At 64.4% G+C, this 19,826-nt stretch overlaps 1 protein-coding gene across 2 annotated transcripts; it reads right to left on the bottom strand.

Annotated features, from left to right (window-relative positions):
• Positions 1 to 4,702: 4,702 nt before the first annotated feature.
• On the bottom strand, positions 4,703 to 19,815 carry SCN1B (sodium voltage-gated channel beta subunit 1). Of its 2 annotated transcripts, XM_055705955.1 has the most exons (7): positions 19,188 to 19,815; positions 17,540 to 17,706; positions 12,160 to 12,400; positions 11,365 to 11,500; positions 8,471 to 10,554; positions 5,938 to 6,071; positions 4,703 to 5,855 (listed from the first exon to the last, which is right to left on the bottom strand). In XM_055705955.1, the coding sequence occupies exons 1-5, from the start codon at positions 19,228 to 19,230 to the stop codon at positions 10,488 to 10,490; spliced, it is 654 nt and encodes a 217-aa protein (XP_055561930.1). In that variant the 5' UTR covers positions 19,231 to 19,815; the 3' UTR covers positions 4,703 to 5,855; positions 5,938 to 6,071; positions 8,471 to 10,487. The 2 variants fall into 2 exon arrangements, with proteins under 2 accessions (XP_055561930.1, XP_055561931.1); XM_055705956.1 differs by lacking the exons at positions 4,703 to 5,855; positions 5,938 to 6,071 and having other exon boundaries at positions 10,132 to 10,145; positions 10,281 to 10,554.
• Between the last annotated feature and the right edge of the window lie 11 nt (positions 19,816 to 19,826).

The following is a 19,826-nucleotide window of genomic DNA, read 5'->3' as shown; positions in this document are numbered from 1 at the left end:
GTGCTGCGTGCTGATTGAGCGGCTGGGGGAAGGCAAGAGGCGGGGCTGGGCACCACAGGGAGGGCACTGATTGGCCAGTGGGGGCGGTGGGGCCAGGCAAAGGCAGAGAGGCTGCTGATTGGCCAGCAGGACCCTCCCCATGAGCTCAGCCAATAGGATGATGGCGAGGGGGTGGAGCCCTGGATGGCCACGCCCACCCCAAGCAGAGGTGGCAGCACTGTGGAGTCCCGGTCTTTGGTCTTTATTGAGGGGCGGGGGTGGGGAGTGGGGCCTCGCTTAGCCCCGCCCCCGCGCTGGGCAGCGCCGTCTGGTAGACCACCACAGGCTGGGGGAGAGGAGGGGGCGGGGTCAGCAGGAGGCGGGGCATGCTACGCCCCCTTCCTCTTATAGGGCATCCTGGCCCCACCCCTTCCCCTTATATGGCTAACAGCCACCCTGGCCACGTATCTTCCCCTTAGAGGGCACCCAGGCCCCACCCCCTTCTCCTTATAGGGCACCCAGCCATCCTGGCCCCTCCCCCTTCCCCTTTTATGGCACCAAGCCATCCTGGCCCCGTGTCTTCCCCTTATAGGGCACCCAGGCCCTGTCCCCTTCACCTTATATGGCACCCAGCCATTCTTGTCCCGCCTCCTATCCCTTACATGGCATCTAGCCATCCTGGCCCCGCCCCCTAAACCTTGCACCCAGGCATCCTGGCCCCTCCCCCTTCCACTTCTATGACTCCCAGACCCACTCCCTATTCCTTATATGGAGCCCAGTCCCTGCCCCCTACTTCTTATATGGCACCCAGCCATCCTGCCCCCGCCTCAGGCCCTGCCCCCTCTCACCGTCCGTCACCGCCCCCTCTCCCAGGGCCCCACCCCCACTCACCACCCCCTCCTTGCTCTCCTGGCCCCGCCCCTCTTGGTCCCCGCCCTTGCTCAATGGTAGGCCCTGTCCCGCCCTTCGGGCCCCGCCCCGGGCCCTCCCCCCATGGGCCCCGCCCCCGCTCACCGGCCGGCCCCGCCCCACCCCCCGGGCTGCTGCCACCGCTCCCGTCACCGTTAGCGCCGCCCCCGCCGCCGATGACGTCATCAGCACTAGCTGCGCCCCCAACACCACGCCCTGTGCGGGGGAGGGGGCGAGGGGCGAGGCCTGTGAGGCTCCGTCCATCGCGCCTGGCCACGGCCCCTCCCTCCCGCGCGGCGCCCCCTGCCGGTGAGAGGAGGGGCCACAGACCCAGAGCCCAGCCCCCAGCCCCCCATAGCGCCCCACAGTGCCCCATAGATCCCCCCATAGCGCCCCACAGACTCCCCCACAGCCCCCCCATAGCGCCCCATAGACCCCTCATAGCGCCCCACAGCCTCCCATAGCCCCCCATAGCACCCCATGGCCCCCCATAGAGGCCCTATAGCCCCCCAAAGCCCTACAGCTGCCCCATAGCAGCCCCATAGCCCCCATAGATGACCCATAGCCCCCCGAGGACCCCTAAAGCCCCCCAAAGCCCCATAGCTGCCCCATAGTTTCTCAAAACCCCATAGCCCCCCATGGACCCCCCACCCTCCTGGCCCCTCAGAGTGGCCCCATGGCCCCCCCATAGCCCCATAACTGCCCCATAGCTCCCCAAAGCCCCGTAGGCCCCCATGGACCCCCCAATTCCCCATAGCCCCCCATGGCCCCCCATAGCCCCATAGCTGCCCCATAGTCCCACAAAGCCCCATAGCTGCCCCATAGGCCCTCAAAGCCCCAGGCACCCCTATGGACCCCCCATAGCCCCCATAGCCCCATAGCCCCCCGTACCTGCATGGGGGGTCCCACGCGGTGGCATGTGGGGCAGCCATAGGGCAGGAGCACCCCCTGCAGCACCAGCTCCAGGAAGGAGAAGATGGCACCCAGCACCCCTAGCGCCAGCCCTGCCCGTGCCTGCACCGTGGGGCAGCGTGTCACCCCCTGCTGTCACCCCCCTGCTGCCCCATAGCGTGCCCCACACGTGTCCCCATCCCCCCCAACTCACCAGCTTCACTGAGGGTCTCTGCGCCATCGCCACCAGCACCACCCCTGACACCATCAGCTGGGGGGGTGGGGGGGCAGGTGTGGGTCAGGGGCTGCCCCATAAGTGTCCCTGCCCCTCCATAACTGCCTCCCCCTCCATATGTCCTCCCATAATCCCCACCCTGCCCCATCAGCCCCCCATCACATATGTGCCCCCCCATAACCACCCCCCCTGTCCCATAAGTGCCCCCCTGCCCCATAAATGCCCCTGACACCATAAGTTCCCCCCTGCCCCATAAGTGCTTCCTCACCTCATAACTGCCCCTCTGCCCCATGTGTCCCCTCCACCCCATAATCCCCACCCTGCCCCATCAGCCCCTCACCCCATAAGTGCCCCCCCATAACTACCCCATTGCCCCATAAGTGCCCCCCACCCATAAATGCCCCCTGCCCCATAAGTGCCCCACTGCCACATAAGTGCCCCCCTGGTCCATAAGTGCCCCTCCCCCATAAATGCCTCCACACCCCATAACTGCCCCCCTGCCCCATAATTCACCCCCGTGCCATACCTCCCACCCTGCCCCACCAGCCCCCCACCACATAAGTGCCCCCCATAACCACCCCATTGCCCCATAAGTGCCCCCTGCCCCATAAGTGCCCCCCAACCCCATAAACACCCCCTTGCCCCATAGGTGCCCCACGCCCATAAATGCCCTCCTGCCCCATAAGTGCCTCCTCACCCCATAACTGCCCTCCGGCCCCATAAGTCCCCCCCACCCCATAATTCCCACCCTGCCCCATCAGCCCCCCACCCCTTAAGTGCCCCCCCATAACCACCCCCTTGCCCCATAAGTGCCCCCCACTCATAAGTGCCCCCCTGCCTCATAACTCTCACCAGGGTGCCGGTGCCCAGGGGGACCCCCAGATGGGCCCCCAGCGGGTCCCTCAGGGCCACCAGGAGGGTCCCACCCAGGGCCACCTGCAGCGCCCCCAGCAGCACCTGCGTCACCTGCAGGGGCGGCGGTGGGTGGGGGCAGGGCCGGGGTGGGCGCGGGGCCTGGGCTGGCCCCACACACACACCCTTACTCAGTCACTACTCCCCTCCCTCACTCCTTCCCTCCTCACCCCCTATGCACTGCCTACTCCCACTCACCCCTACACCCCCTACTCAGCCTCTACTCACCCCCTATTCATCCCTGCTCCCCCTTACCCCTGCACCCCCTACTCAGCCTCTACTCACCCCCTACTCACCCCTGCTCCCCCTCACCCCTATGCCCCCTACTCAGCCTCTACTCACCCCCTAATCACCCCTGCTCCCTCTCACCCCTATGCCCCCTACTCAGCCTCTACTCACCCCCTACTCATCCCTGCTCCCCCTCACCCCTACTCACCCCCTATGCAGCCCTACTCACTGCCTACTCCCCCTTTACCCTACACCCCTACTCTCCCCTTAGATCTACCCACACCTACTCACCCCCTACTCCACTCACGCTTATTGCCCTCCCATCTCTTACCCCACTCACCCCTTCTTCCTACTCACCCCTGTGCACCACCTACTCACTCCCTACTCCCCCATATCCCTACACCACCCTATTCCTCCCCTACTCACCCCCCATGCACCATCTACTCACTGCCTACTCCCCCTTTCCCCACACCCCCTACCCACCCCCTCTGCATGCCTACTTACTTCCTGCTCCCCCTTACCTCTATACCCCCTACTCACCCCGATGCACTGCCCACTCACTCCATACTCCCCCTTACCTACACCCCCCTACACCCCAACTTCTCATCCCCTATTCGCCATCAAAACCTGCCCCTACTCCTAGCTCACCCCCCCTTAGCCCTACTCACCCCCTGCTCACCCTTATGCACCCCTTACTAACTCCATACTCCCTACTCACCCCTACACTGCTTCACTCACCCCCTACTCACCATCATGCACCACCTACTTACTCCCTAATATCACTTTAACCCTACAGCCCCCCAACTCACCCCCTATGCACTCCCTACTCACTCCATACTCCCCGCATACCCCTACACAACCCCCTACCCATCCCCTATGCACCGCCTACTCACTCCTTCCTCCCCCTTACACCTACACCCCCCCCTACTCACCTCCTACTCATACCCTGTGCACCACCCACTCACCCCCTACTCCCCCTTACCCCTACTCACCCCTACCCACCCCCCACTCGCTCCCTACTCCCCCTTACCCCTACACTTCCTACTCACCCTTTACTCCTACTCACCCAGCTCACCCAGCAATCCCCCCTCCCCCCTCCCCTCCTCTCCCCCCCCCCCCCCGGGCAGTTACTTCACGGGTTACTCCCCACTTACTCCCAGGGCCAGGGGCTCCCCCCACAAGCGCCGGCCGCTCTTACCGGGGGGCCCCAGGCCCGACCCCCCCGGCACGATGTGGGTCAGCAGCACCACCCCCTCCATCGCTCGCCGCACGGGGGGGGGGGGGATGGGCAGCGCCGCTGGCCTTGAACCCCGGGGGGGGGGAGGGGAACACACGTCCTGCCCCGCCCCCCCCCCGCCAAGGGAGGGGAGAAGAGGGGATGCAGGTGTCCCAGCCCCTCCCCCACCAGGGCCACTGGGTGACCACCCCCCCCCCAGCGCCCCTCCCCCCACCCCTGGAAGTACCCCTCCCCCCCCACCCAGTGCACCTGGGCACCTGCCAGCCCCTCCCCCACCCCACCCCCTCCCCAGGCCCAAGGGCTCCGCAGGGTCAAATCACAAATTTTAATAGTTTTTCCAATTTTTGAGGAGAAAAACGGCAATTTGGGGGGCCGAGGCTCCGGCAGAGGCCCCAACCCGAGTTTCGGGTGAAAACCTGGGATTTGGGGTCAAACATGATTTTTAGGGCCAAATCTGGGGGGTTGAAGCAAATCCTGTTTTTCTAATGGACCGGTCGGTTTTAGGGCAAAACCCTGGATTTTAGGGCAAGACGCTACTCGGGGTCAAACTCCCCCTCCCCCTCCTCCATTTTGGGGTCAAAACCTGCCATTTTGGGCCTTTTTTCTTCCAGAGGAAAAAAAAACCACAAACCCACATAAAAAAAACCAAGTTTTGGGGTCAAAGCCAAGTTTCAGCACTGAAAAATTTTAACCCTATTTTGGGGGGAGAAAAGGCGGTTTCAGGTCAAAAGGAGCTTGGGGGCCAAATTCCCGTTTTGAGGAGAGGGAGGAAAGGCCATTTTGGGGCTAAAAATCCTGATTTGTGGGCAAAAAGGCTCTTTTTTGGGTAGCTGAGCGCTGCTTTGGGCCTGCAAGGCTGATTTTGGGGCTAAAAATCCTGATTTGGGGGCTAAACCTCCTGATTTTGGTGCAAAAAGGCCCTTCTTTTGGCAGTTGAGCACCGTTTTAGGCCTGAGAGGCCCATTTTGGAGCTAAAAATCTTTATTTGGAGGCTAAAAATGTTGATTTTGGTGCAAAAAGGCCCTTTTTTGGGCAGCTGAGCACCATTTTGGGCCTGTGAGGCCCGTTTTGGGGCTAAAAATCCTGATTTTGGAGCAATCCACCTCATCTTTCAAGGGCAAATGGCGGGTTTTCAGTCACAACACCATTTGGGGGGTAACCCATCATTTTGGGGGCTAAACCAAACATTTTGGGGGCTAAACCCAACATTTTGGGGGCTGAAACCAGTATTTGGGGCTAAAAGCAACATTTTGGGGGCTAAAACCAGCATTTTTGGGGCTAAAAACAGCATTTTTGGGGCTGGGCAGGGCCGCCCCCCTTCACCAGCGCCACTCGGGGCCCCCCCAGGGTGACGATGGCCGGGGGGGGCCAGATGATGTAGGTGGTGGTTGCTGCCAGCGGCAGTGACTTCATCGGTGATGTCATTGGTGATGTCATCGGTGACGTCATCAGTGGGCAGGCAGCCTGCAAGGCGAGGTGTTCTGCGAACAGCCCCACCCCTCCCCAAAGCCCCAAATTCACCCCAAAATCGAGGACCTCGACCTACCTGCGATTTGGGAGGGGACTTCGTCTGGGGGTGGCGGCAGCGCCGGTGACCCCGACCTTGACCCCGACCTTCACCCCGACCTTCACCCCGGCGCCGACACCGGCACCGGCAGAGACGCCCCATGGCCCCCCCACCTGCGCCCCGAAAACCCCTGTCACCAAAAACGGCTGGAGTGGCCCCAAAATGGGCTCGGAGCCCCCCAGGGTATCCCCGAACGCCCCCCAATCCCCCGAGACCGCCCAAAACCTCCCCAAACCACCTAAGTGACCCCAAACCAGCCCAAATACCCCCAATCACCTCAAAATCCCCCAAATACCAAAAAAAAGCCCCGAATCGTCCCCAAACACCCCTGAGTCGCCCCCAAACAGCCTAAATTCTTGCAAAATATTGCCAAATCCCCCCGAATCCCCCCCAAAACATCCCAGGATCACCCCAAAGCTCCCCCAAACAACCCCCAGATCCCCCCAAATACCCCGAATTCCCACAAAATATCCCAGAATCCCCCCAAAACACCCCCAAATCCCCCCAAAATCCCCCCTGAATCCCCCAAAACACCCCAAATACCCCCAAAATACCCCTAAATCCCCCCCAAACACCCTCGGATCACTCCAGAGCTCCCCAAAACATCCCGGTATCACCCCAAAGCTCCCCCAAACAACCTCAAAATCCCCCAAATTCCCCAAATCCCCTCAAAACAACCCCCAAATCCCCCCCAAACACCCCAAAATCTCCCCAATCCCCCCAAAATCCCCCAAACCACCCCAAAATTCCCCAAATCCCCCCAAACACCCCCCAAATTTCCCCAAATATTACCCCCAAATTCCCCTGAAACACCCCAAATCACTCCCAAACGCCCCTGGATCACCCCAAATCCTCCCCAAACACCCCAAAATCCCACAAAATATCCCCAAATCCCCCCCAACACCCCTAGCTTCCCAAAACATCCCCGTGTCCCCCCCAACACCCCTAATTACCCCAAAACATACGAAATCCCCCCAAAACTGCCCCAAAGGAACCCCCAAATCCCCCAACCCCGCCCCCCAAAAATGCTCCACCCCCCAAACACCCCAAAATGCCCCGAATATCCCCCCCAAACTCTCACACACCCCCAAATGCCCTGAGAACACCACAAAACCCCCCCTCCCCCCCCTGCCCCCCCTCTTTGCCTGAACCTGGCGGGTTTCACCCCAAAGCACTGCTCGGCCGGTGGGGGGTAGGGAACGGTTTATAGGGGTGCGAGGGGGGGTGGGGCCCCCCAAACCCCGCCCCAAACCCCCAAACCCCTCATTGAGCCCCAAAACCCGTAATTGACCCCGAATTCCTGTGGGAACCCCAAAACCAGTCCGGGTACCCCAAAACCCGTCCCCAACCCCAATCCCCCCCCACCTCCCACCCCAATCCCCTTAACTCCACCCCAGAACCCCCAAACCCCACTCTTGAGCCCCCAACTAGGTCAGGGCACCACAAAACCCATCGCTGAACCCCAAAATCCTTTAGTTGAGCCCCAAAACCGGTCCGGGCACCTCCAGCCCCACCCCCGAACCCCCAAACCTGTTGTTGACCCCAAGTTCCTGTGGGAACCCCAAAACTGGGCCGGGTACCCCAAAACCCGCCCCTGAACCCCAAAACCCGCCCCCAACTTCCCTTAACCCCGCCCCACCCCCCAACTCCCACCCCTGAACCCCCAACTAGGTCTGGACTCCAAAACCCATCACTGAACCCCAAAACCCTTTAATTGAGCCCCAAAACCGGTCCGGGCACCCCCAGCCCCGCCCCCGAACCCCCAAACCTGTCGTTGACCCCAAATTCTTGTGGGAACCCCCAAAACCGGTCCGGGCACCTCAAAAAACACCTGAACCCCAAACCCACCCCAACCCCCTAAATCCCTTTAACCCCGCCCCCGAACCCCCAATCCCCCCCCCAACCCCCCCCCCCTCCCCGAACCCCCAAACCCCTCATTGACCCCAAATTCCTGTGGGAACCCCAAAACTGGGCCGGGAACCCCAAAACCCGCCCCTGAACCTCCCCCAACTCCCCTTAACCCCACCCCATCCCCTAGCTCCCACCCCTGAACCCCCAACTAGGTCGGGGCACCCCAAAACCTGTCGCTGACCCCCAACCCCCCTCCACCCCCCTCCCCCAAATCCCCTGAATCCCCAAACCGAACCCCTGAGCCCCACTTAGGTCCGGGTACCCCAAAAACCATCGCTGAACCCGAAAACCGGTCCGGGCACCCCGAGCCCCACCCCCGAACCCCCAACCCCCCCCTTGACTCCCCAAACCTGTCACCGACCCCAAATTCCTGTGGGAACCCCAAAACCGGTCCGGGCACCCCGAAAACCTCCCGAACCCCCAAACCGCCCCCCAACCCCCTAAATCCCCTTAACCCTGCCCCCGAACCCCCAAACCCCTCATTGCCGCCCCCCCAAACCCCGTCACTGATCCCAAATTCCTGTGGGAACCCCAAAACCGGTCCGGGCGCCCCCACTCCCACCCCAGCACGCGGGTGACGTCACTGCTCCTCCCCCCTTACGTCACTGAACCCCCAAATCCCCGTAATTGCGCCCCAAAACAGCCCGGAGCGGGCGAGGGGGCGGGCGACGCCGTCCGAAGAAGCTGCCGGCCGGGTTAATTTACATACTCCTCATTTGCATACCCTTCATTTACATACAATCCCGCACCAGCGCTGCGTTTGCAAGTCCGTGTATTTGCATAACCCAGCGGCCCGCGCGCCGCTCGTTTGCATACAGTTCATTTGCACGCCCCGATTTGCATACGGCTCATTTCCATGACGTCGCCCGTTGCGCGCCGCTTTGCACGGCGCCGCCTTGCACGTCCTTTTCACGCCTGTGCGTGCACGCCAGTGCCTTGCACGCCGAGGTGTTGCACGTCCATTTGCACGCCGAGGCCTTGCACGCCGGCTTGCACGCCTCTCCTTGCATGCCCGTTTGCACGTCTGCACCTCCTTGCATGCCTATTTGCATGCCAACTGCATTGCTCATCTGTTTGCACACCAGCACCTTGCACGCTGGCTTGCACGTCTGTTTGCATGCCACTGCATTGCACGTCCGTTTGTACACTAGCGCCTTGCACGTCGGCTTGCACGCCTCTCCTTGCACACCAAGGCACTGCATGCCTGTTTGCACGCCTGCATTGCACGCCGATGCACTGCACACGTTGCTTTGCACACCTCCATTTGTACACCGATGCACTGCACGTCCTGTTGCACGGCTGTTTGCACACCGCCTCCTTGCATGCCCGCACACGCACACCAGCGCCGAACTCGCCTGCTTACACACCTCTATTTGCACACCCATGCGCCGTGCATCACTTTGCATGCCTGCACTTGCACGCCCCCGACACACTGCATATGCGGATTGGCACACCGGGGTCTTGCACGCCATTTTGCGTGCTGGTGCTTTGCATGTCCCCTTGCACACCTGCACTTGCATGCTGCATGCCTCTAGTTGCATGCTGGCGTCTTGCACGCCCAGTGCTTTGCACACGCAGTTTGCACATCCAGTGCTTTGCACGCCCAGTTTGCACACCCAGTTTGCACGCTGGCCGTTGCCCACGGGACTCGTTTTGCATGCTCACTGTGCCTCTGTGCTTGTGCAAGGGCCGTGTTGCACGGGGGGGGGGGGGCGAGGGGCGGTGCAACCCGCTCATGCACACGCTGGTGCCAAGGGCCCGATTCTGAGGGGTTTCACCCCAAAAATAAAGGATGAAAATGGTGGGGGGAGGGGGTTGCATGAGGAGTTTCAGTGCCCAAACCCCCCAAGCTCGTGCACAAGCGGGAGCACCCCGATACCTGGGGGCACCCATGGGTGCTGGGGGGGGTCACCCCGATACCTGGGTCCTTCCTGGGAGCACCCATGGGTGCTGGGGGGGGTCACCCTGACACCTGGGTCCTTCCTGGGAGCACCCATGGGTGCTGGGGGGGGGGTCACCCTGACACCTGGGTCCTTCCTGGGAGCACCCATGGGTGCTGGGGGTTCACCCCAATACCTGAGTCCCTCTGGGAAGCACACATGGGTGCTGGGGGGGGGGTCACCTGGGTCCTTCCTGGGAGCACCCATGGGTGCTGGGGGGGTCACCCTGATACCTGAGTCCCTCTGCACCCATGGGTGCTGTGGGGGGTCATCCTGATACCTAGGTCCTTCCTCAGAGCACCCATGGGAGCTGGGGCTGGGAGGTCACCCCAATACCTGGGGGCACCCATGGGTGCTGGGTAGTCACCCTGATACCTGGGAGCACCCATGGGTGCTGGGGGGGGGTCACCCTGAACCTGGGTCCTTCCTGGAAGCACCCATGGGTGCTGGGGGGGGGGTGTCACCCTGAACCTGGGTCCTTCCTGGGAGCACCCATGGGTGCTGGGGGGGTCACCCCAATACCCGAGTCCCTCTGGGGAGCACCCATGGGTGCCAGGGTCCGTGGGAGCCGTGCGATGGTGGTGGTGGGTGGCAGCTGGGGGGGGGCTGTGGGTGTGGGGCCGCCCCCCCCGGGGGGTTTATTGCAGGGGGGGGCAGGGCAGGCAGCACCCATGGGTGCTACTCGGCCACCTGCACCCCAGCGCAGTTCTCTTTGCTCTCCGAGGTGATGGCCAGGTACTCTGAGCTGGGGAAGGGGGGGGAAGGTTGGGGGGGGCACCCACGGGCACCCCAGCACCCGCTATACCCCCCTACTGCACACACCCCCCATAGACCCCATATGTCCCTGTGCGCCCCCGCACCCCCTATGGTCCCCCCAGCACCCCCAGATTGCCTATACGCCCCCTCCTGCCGCTCCAGATACCTCCCACTGCCCCCCCCCTTCAGCCGTCACACACCCTATAGGGCCCCTATACCCCCGTGGTGTGCCCATACCCCCCCCATACCCTGCCACACCTCCCTCACCCCTATACAGCCCCCCTACCCCCTATACCCCCCCCACTCCCCCAATAACCCCTACCGCCCCGCCCAGCCTATACACCCCCTACACACCCCCTATACCACCCCATTGGCCTCTTGCCCCCCTGACCCACCGCATACCCCTCTATACACCCCCCATTACACCCCTATACCCCCCCATCCCCCCTCCATACCCCCCATACCCCTAGACCCCCCCCATCCCCCCACATACCCCACCACAGCCCCCACAACCCCCTCCATACACCCCCTATACCCCCCACTAGCCCCCCATAACCCCCCATCCCCCTAACCCTCCCATACACCCCCTATACCCCCCACCAGCTCCCCATAACCCCCCATACCCCCAACCCCCCTCCATACCCCCCCTATACCCCCCATACCCCTAGACCCCCCCATACACCCCCTATACCCCCCCCAGCCCCCCATACCCCCTCCATACACACCCTATACCTCCACCAGCCACCCATACCCCGGTCCCCCGCCCGGCCCCGCCCCCCCCGCGGCCCCGCCCACTCACGCGCTGTCGGGGGGCGGGGCGGCGGCCGCCACCTTGCGGTAGCAGTACAGCATCTCGGCCGCCAGCCACAGCGTCAGCACCACGATCAGCACGTACATCAGGATCTCCGACACGATGGACGCCAGGTCCCGCCGCGCTGCCGGCCCGGGGGCTCGAACCCGCGACCGACAGGAGAGCCGAGCCCCGCCCCCCCGCCGGAAACCCCGCCCCCCGAGCGCAGGAACAAGCCCCGCCCCTCGCCTCCTCCCTGGCCCCGTAGGCCTGCTCGCCCCCAAGCCACGCTCCCTCCTCGCCCCGTCCGGAGCAAACCACGCCCCTGCCCCTCCCAGCTCCCTCATCCCAGCTCCCCCCCCGCCCTTGCCCTGCCCCTCCCAGCTCCCTCTTCTCCTCCCCCCCGCCCTTCGCAGCTCCACACGCCCCGCACCTCCCAGCTCCCCTCGCCACGCCCCTCCCAGCTCCCCACGCCCCGTCCCTCACGGCTCCCTCCTCCCAGCTCCCCCCGCCCCTCGCCCCGCCTCTCCCAGCTCCACACGCCCCGCCCCTCGCAGCTCCCCCTACTCCCCGCCCCGCCCCACCCAGCTCCCCTTGCCCGGCCCCTCCCAGCTCCCTCCTCCCACCTCCCCCCGCCCCCCAAGCTCTACCCGCCCCTCGCCGCGCCCCTCCCAGCTCCCCCCTCGCCCCGCCCCTCCCAGCTCCCCTCGCCCCGCCCCTAGAAGCTCCCTCCTCCCCCCTCGCCCCGCCCCTCCCCGCTCCCCCCGCTCGCCCCGCCCGCGGCCCTGCCCCCGGGGCGCCCACCCGTGTCCACCACGGCCAGCCTCAGGGTCTTGTTCCGCGCCAGACTGTACACGTAGCCCTCGAAGGTCAGGTTGCGGCGCAGGCGGCACACGTAGTGGCCCGCGTGGGGGCGCCCTACGGCCGCCAGCCACACCGACAGGTCCTGCAGGTCCCGCGTGCCCCGCGAGCCGTTCCACGACAGCAACCCCTCGAACGGGCCGGGGGCCACCCACTGCCCCTCCTCCGGGCTGTAGTGCAGGATCTGCACCCGAACAGCACGGACAAGTATAAACCAGTACACCCCAGTAGCTCCCAGTGCCCCACAGTGCCCTATTGTGTCTATTCACTGCCCAACAGCATCCCCAGTGTCTCCCCAGTGCTTCCCAGTAGCTCCCAGTGCACCCCAGCATCTCCCCACTGCCTCCCAGTAGATCCCAGTGTCTCCCAGTCCATCCCAGTAAACCCTTAGTAGCCTCCCAGTCCCCCTGTGCCCCCCTAATCCCTCCCAGCACCCCCTTACTACTCTCCCCAGTGTATCCCAGTAGCTCCCAGTGAACCCCAGTGTCTCCCCACTGCCTCCCAGTAGCTCCCAGTACGTCCCAGTCCATCCCAATAACCCACCTATAGCTCCCCAGTGCCCCCCAGTAGACCCCTGAATCTCCTCAGTGGCCCCCAGTACACCCCAGTACACCCCAGTAGCCCCCAGTGCCCCCTCGAACGGGCCGGGGGCCACCCACTGCCCCTCCTCCGAGCTGTAGTGCAGGATCTGCGCCCGACCAGCACAGACCAGTATACGCTAGTACACCCCGGTAGCTCCCAGTGCCCCACAGCGCCCCCTCGTGTCTCCTCACTGCCCAACAGCATCTCCACAGTGTCTCCCCAGTGCTTCCCAGTAGCTCTCAGTGCACTCCAGCATCTCCCCACTGCCTCCCAGTAGCTCCCAATGCCTCCCAGTCCATCCCAATAACCCATCTATAGCGCCCCAGTGCCCCCCAGTAGGCCCCTGAATCTCCTCAGTGGCCCCCAGTAGCCCCCAGTACACCCCAGTAGCCCCCAGTGCCCCCTTGAACAGGCCGGGGGCAACCCACTGCCCCTCCTCCAGTCTGTAGTGCAGGAACTGCGCCCGACCAGCACAGACCAGTATACACCAGTACACCCCAGTAGCCCCCAGTGCCCCACAGCGCCCCCTAGTGTTCCCCCACTGCCCAACAGCATCCCCACAGTGTCTCCCCAGTGCTGCCCAGTAGCTCCCAGTGCACTCCAGCATCTCCCCACTGCCTCCCAGTAGCTCCCAGTGCCTCCCAGTCCATATCAGTAAACCCCTAGTAGCCTCCCAGACCCCCTGTGCCCCTCTAATCCCTCCCAGCATCCCCTTACTACTCTCCCCAGTGCATCCCAGTAGCTCCCAGTGAACCCCAGCGTCTCCTCAGTGCATCCCAGTAGCTCCCAGTGCCTCCCAGTCCATCAAAATAACCCACCTATAGCTCCCCAGTGCCTCCCAGTAGGCACTCGAAACTTCTCAGTGGCCCCCAGTAGCCCCCAGTACACCCCAGTACACCCCAGTGCCCCCTCGAACGGGCCAGGGGCCACCCACTGCCCCTCCTCCGGGCTGTAGTGCAGGATCTGCGCCCGACCAGCACAGACCAGTATACACCAGTACACCCCAGTAGCCCCCAGTGCCTCACAGCGCCCCCTATTTTTTCCTCACTGCTCACCAGCATCCCCACAGTGTCTCCCCAGTGCTGCCCAGTAGCTCCCAGTGCACCCCAGCATCTCCCTATTACCTCCCAGTACCTCCCAGATCCCAGGAACCCCCCGGTAGCTCCCCAGTGCCTCACAGCGCCCACCAGTGTCTCCTCACTGCCCAACAGCATCCCCACAGTGTATCCCCAGTGCTGCCCAATAGCTCCCAGTGCACCCCAGCGTCTCCCCAGTGCTTCCCAGTAGCTCCCAGTGCCTCCCAGTCCGTCCCAGTAAATGCCTAGTCGCCTCCCAGAGCCCCCGTACCCCCCTAATCCCTCCCAGCCCACCTTACAACTCTCCCCAGTGCCTCCCAGTAGCTCCCAGTGAACCACAGCTTCTCCCCAGTACCTCCCAGTAGATCCCAGTAGCTCCCAGTACCTCCCAGTCCATCCCAATAACCCATCTATAGCGCCCCAGTGCCCCCCAGTAGGCCCCTGAATCTCCTCAGTGGCCCCCAGTAGCCCCCAGTACACCCCAGTAGCCCCCAGTGCCCCCTTGAACAGGCCGGGGGCAACCCACTGCCCCTCCTCCAGTCTGTAGTGCAGGAACTGCGCCCCGACCAGCACAGACCAGTATACACCAGTACGCCCCAGTAGCTCCCAGTGCCCCACAGCGCCCTATTGTGTCTACTCACTGCCCAACAGCATCCCCACAGTGTCTCCCCAGTAGCTCCCAGTGCATCCCAGCATCTCCCCACTGCCTCCCAGTAGATCCCAGTGTCTCCCAGTCCATCCCAGTAAACCCCTAGTCGCCTCCCAGAGCCCCCGTGCCCCCCTAATCCGTCCCAGCACCCCCTTACTACTCTCCCCAGTGCATCCCAGTGAACCACAGCTTCTCCCCACTGCCTCCCAGTAGCTCCCAGTGCCTCCCAGTCCATCTCAATAACCCACCTATAGCTCCCCAGTGCCTCCCAGTAGACCCCTGAATCTCCTCAGTGGCCCCCAGTACACCCCAGTAGCCCCCAGTGCCCCCTCGAACGGGCCAGGAGCCACCCACTGCCCCTCCTCCGGTCTGTAGTGCAGGATCTGCGCCCAGCCAGCACGCACCAGTACACCCCAGTAGCCCCGAGTGCCCCACAGCGCCCCCTGGTGTCTCATCACAGCCCACCAGCATCCCCACAGTCTCTCCATAGTGTCTCCCAGTGCCTGCCAGTGCACCCCAGTAGCTCCCCACTAGCTCCAAATGCCTCCCAGTCCATCCCAGTAACTCCCCGGTAGCTCCCCAGTGCCCCACAGCGCCCCCTAGTGTCTCCTTACTGCCCAACAGCATCCCCAAAGGGTCTCCCCAGTGCCTCCCATTAGCTCCCAGTACACCCGAGTGCCTCCCAGTATCTCCCACTCCACCCCAGAGACCGCCAGTAGCTCCCCAGTGACCCCCAGTAGCTCCCCAGTGCCCCACAGCACCCCCTAGCATCTCCTCACTGCCCACCAGCATCCCCCCAGTGTCTCCCAGTAGCTCCCAGTGCACCGCAGTGACCTCCAGTGGCTCCCCGCTGGCCCACAGCGCCCCCTGGTGTCTCCTCACTGCTCAGTAGCATCCCCACAGTGTATCACAAGAGCTTCCCAGTAGCTCCCAGTGCACCCCAGCGTCTCCCCAGTACCTCCCAGTACCTCCCAGTCCACCCCAGTAACCCCCTGGTAGCTCCCCAGTGCCCCACAGCGCCCTCTAGTGTCTAATCACTGCTCACCGTCCTGCCAGTGTCTCCCCAGTGCCTCCCAGTAGCTCCCAGTGCACCCCAGTGCCGCCCAATATCTCCCAGTGCACCCCTGTGACCCCCAGTAGCTCCCCAGTGTCCCCCAGTACGTCCCCGGTGGCCCACAGCGCCCCCTAGTGTCTCCTCACTGCTCACCAGCATCCCCCCAGTGCACCCCAGTGCCTCCCAGTATCTCCCAGTGCACCCCTGTGGCCCCCAGTAGCTCCCCGGTGTCCCACAGCGCCCCCCTGGTGTCTCCTCACTGCCCAACAGCATCCCCACAGTGTATCCCAAGAGCCTCCCAGTGCACCCCAGCACACCCCAGTACCTTCCCAGTGCCTACTAGTAGCTCCCAGTGCAGCCTAGTGTCTCCCAAGTGCCTCCCAGAGGCCCCCAGTACACCCCAGTAGCCCCCAGTGCCCCCTCGAAGGAGCCGAGGCCACCCACTGCCCCTCCTCCAGGATGTAGTGCAGGATCTGTGTGGGAACGCCACACCAGTATATCCCAGTATACACCAGTAGCTCCAGTAGCTCCCCAGTGGACCCACAGCACCCCCAGTGTCTCCTCACTGCCCACCACCATCCCCACAGTGTCTCCCAGTAGCTCCCAGTCCACCCCAGCATCTCCCCAGTGCCCCCCAGTAGACCCATGGTCCCCTCACTGCTGCCCAATAGCTCCCCAGTGCCCCCCAGTAGCCCCCAGTACACCCCAGTAGCTCCTCAAAGGGGCCAGAGGCCACCAACTGCCCCTCCTCGGGTCTGTAGTGCAAGATCTGCACCAAAGCAGTATGGCCCAGTATACACCAGCAGACACCAATGTCCCCCAGTACCCACTAGGAACGCCTCACTGTCCCCCATACATGTTCTCAAGGTCTCCCAGTGCCTCCCAGTAGCTCCCAGCGAACATCAGCATCTCCCCAGTGCATCCCAGTAGCTACCAGTGCCCAGCAGTGCCTCCCAGGCCATAACAGTAGCCCTCCAGTAGCTGCCCAGTGGTCCCCAGTAGCTCCCAAGAGGCCCCACAGCGCCCCCCAGTGTCTCGGAATATGCCATTGCCCCTCAGCGCTACCCAGTAGCTCCCCAGTGCCCCTCAGTAACTCCCAGTCCATCCCAGTAACCCACCAATAGCTACCCAGTGCCCCACAGTGCCCCCTAGTGTCTCCTCGCTGCCCACCAACATCCCCACAGTGTCTCCCCAGTGCCTCCCAGTGCTCCCACTGCACCCCAGTACCACCCAGTATCTCCCAGTGCACCTCAGTGACCCCCAGTAGCTCCCCAGTGGCCCACAGCGTCCCCTAGTGTCTCCTCACGGCCCACCAGGATCCCCACAGTGTATCCCAAGAGCCTCCCAGTAGCTCCCAGTGCATCCCAGCACTTCCCAGTACCTCCCAGTAGCTCCCCAGTGCATCCCAGTGTCTCCCAAGTGCCTCCCAGTGGCCCCCAGTACACCCCAGTAGCCCCCAGTGCCCCTCTGTGCCCCCCTAATCCCTCCCAGAAGCCCGTTACTCCTCTCCCACTGCCTCCCAGCAGCTCCCAGTGCACCCCAGCGTCTCCCCAGCAGCTCCCAGTGCCCCCCAGTCCATCCCACTAACCCCTAGTAGCCTCCCAGAGCCCCTCTGTGCCCCCCTAATCCCTCCCAGCACCCCCTTACTCCTCTCCCAGTGCCTCCCAGTAGCTCCCAGTGCACCCCAGCATCTCCCCAGTAGCCTCCCAGTGCCTCCCAGAACCCCTCTGTGCCCCCCTAATCCCTCCCAGAAGCCCATTACTCCTCTCCCAGTGCCTCCCAGTAGCCTCCCAGTGCACCCCAGCTCTCCCCAGTGCCTCCCAGTAGCTCGCAGTGCACCACAGCATCTCCCCAGTAGCTCCCAGTGCCCCCCAGTAGCCTCCCAGAGCCCCTCTGTGCCCCCCTAATCCCTCCCAGAAGCCCATTACTCCTCTCCCAGTGCCTCCCAGTCCCTCCCAGTACCTTCTGGTAGTGAGGGTCCCCCTCGGGGCGGAAGAACCACTCCCCCTCGGCCTGGGCAGGGGTCTCGCTGCGGCGCTTGCAGGCGATGCACAGCAGGCGGAAGGGGGCCCCCAAAACCGCCTCCGTCCCCGACGCCACCTCCACGCACCCCCCCTGGGCCCCCCCAGCTGGGGGGACACACACAGGGGGTCACCCCAAGTTCATGGACCCCGCCACACACACACACATTTGGGAGGGGGGTCACCCCCCGTGCCCCAAATCCAGGGGAGACATGGCAGAGTCACCCCCACCCCCCGCTGCAAGGGGAGGGGGTAGGAGGGACACCACCCCCCCCGTGGCCCCCCCAAAGTGGGGGGGGGGCACCCACCCCCAGACCCCCCAGAATTTGGAGGGGGGGGACGACACAGGGGACACCAGCTGGACCCCCCCAAACTGGGGGGACATGCAGCATCCACACACACCCCCATAGCTGTCCCCTAAATTTTGAGGGGGGACACACATATAGGGGACAACTGTAGCCCACCCTGAAACGGGGGAGGGGGGACAGGGGACACTGCGGTGGCACGTGGGGGAGGGGGGGACAGGGACACTGGTGGCACTTGGGGGGGGACAAGGGACACTCTGGTGGCACCTGGGGGGGGAACGGGGGACACTGTGGTGGCACTTTGGGAGGACAAGGGACCCCGTGGTGGCACCTGGGGGGGGGACAGGGGACACTGGTGACACTGCAGGGGGACAGGGGACATTGGTGGCACTTGGGGGCGGGACAGGGGACACTGTGGTGGCACTTGGGGGCGGGACAGGGGACACTGGTGACACTGCAGGGGGGGACAGGGGACACTGCGGTGGCACTGGGGGGAACGGGCAACCTTGCAGTGGCACTGGGGGGGGTGACAGGGGACACTGGTGACACTGCAGGGGGGGACAGGGGACACTGGTGACACTTCTAGAGTGGCAGGGGACATTGGTGGCTCCTATGGGGGACAGGGGACACTGTGGTGGCACTTGTGGGGTGACAGGTGACCCCGTAGTGGCACTTGGGGGGGGGGGGCAGGAGACACTGTGGTGTCACTTGGGGGGGGGATGTGGGACACTGGTGACACTGCAGGGGTGGGCGGGGGACACTGGTGACAGTGGGGGGGTGGCACTGGGACTGCGGCAGAGACAGGTGACACCGCGGGGGGAGGGGGGGGAGGGGGACACTGCGGAGGTGACAGGGGCCGGGAAGGGGAGAGCAGGGGTGGCACTGGAATGGGACAGGGGACACCATGGCGGGGGGGGGCACTTGGGGAGTGACAGGGGACACCAAGGGGGTGGGTGGCACTGGGGGGGGAGGGGCACGGGATGTTACTGGGGGGGACAGTGGACACCACAGGGGTGGCACTGGGGTGGGGGGGTGACACTGTGAGTGGGACAGGGGACATTGGGGGGGGGGCACCGAGGTGGAGGAGGTGACACTTTGGGGGGGTCAGGGGACACTGAGGGGGGCAGGGGACATTGGGGGGGGGGTCAGGGGACACTACGGGGGGGCAGGGGACATTTTGGGTGCCAGGAGACATTATGGGGGGGTCAGGGGACACTGGGGGGAACAGGGGACATTATGGGGGGGTCAGGAGACACAGGGGGGTCCCGGCCCGGCTGCACTCACCCATGAGGAGGCCGAGGAGCAGCGACAGGCCGGGGAACAACATAGCGGGCCTAGTTCGGGCCGGTTCGGGCCCGGTTCGGCTCTCTTCGGACGGGTTCGGCTCGGTTCGGGCCCGGTTCGGCTGTCTCCGACTCAGTTCGGCTGTCTTCAACCGGGTTCGGCTAGGTTCGGGCCCGGTTCGGCTAGGTTCGGGTCTCTCCGGTAGAGTTCGACCCAGTTCGGACTCGGTTCGGCTGTCTTCAGCCTTATTCGCGCTGAGTTCGAGTCTCTCCGGCCGAGTTCGGGTCTCTCCGTCCAGGTTCGGGTCTCTCCGGCGGGGCCCGTCCTGCCCGCTCCTCAGCGCCGCACCGCCCCCCGGCAGCCCCCTGCCCGGCCCATGGGCCCCTCCCCCGCCGGGGTCCCTGCAAGGGGGGGCGGGGAGGGGGACGGGGACCCGCCGCTCGGCCCGGGACGGGACGGTGAAGCCGGTTCAAGCCATGGCCGGCCCCGCTCCGGGGGGGAGCGGGGGGGGGGCGGTTCCGGGGTTCGGCTCCGCTCGGGTCGGGTTCGGCTTCGCTTCGGCTCCGCTCGGGTCAGGTTCGGCTCCGACTCGGCTCCGCTCGGCCCGGCGCAGTGCGGCGCCCGGGGGGGGGGCGGGGC

The sequence above is a fragment of the Falco cherrug genome, chromosome 3, assembly GCF_023634085.1.
Source record: "Falco cherrug isolate bFalChe1 chromosome 3, bFalChe1.pri, whole genome shotgun sequence".
NCBI lineage: Eukaryota > Metazoa > Chordata > Aves > Falconiformes > Falconidae > Falco > Falco cherrug.
The sequence above is the reverse complement of the archived record's forward strand: the minus strand, read 5'-3'. Positions and strand labels throughout refer to the sequence as shown.

Bases quoted from the DNA above. Each gene is read 5' to 3' on its own strand.
- SCN1B (XM_055705955.1), bottom strand. From the start codon at position 19,230: ATGTTGTTCCCCGGCCTGTCGCTGCTCCTCGGCCTCCTCATGG. The intron at 12,401-17,539 runs GTACTGGGAGGG...GTTCGGGTGCAG, and splicing joins GGGACCCTCACTACCAGAAG to ATCCTGCACTACAGCCCGGA. The intron at 11,501-12,159 runs GTGGGCGCCCCG...CCGGGCCGGCAG, and splicing joins GCTGGCCGTGGTGGACACGG to CGCGGCGGGACCTGGCGTCC.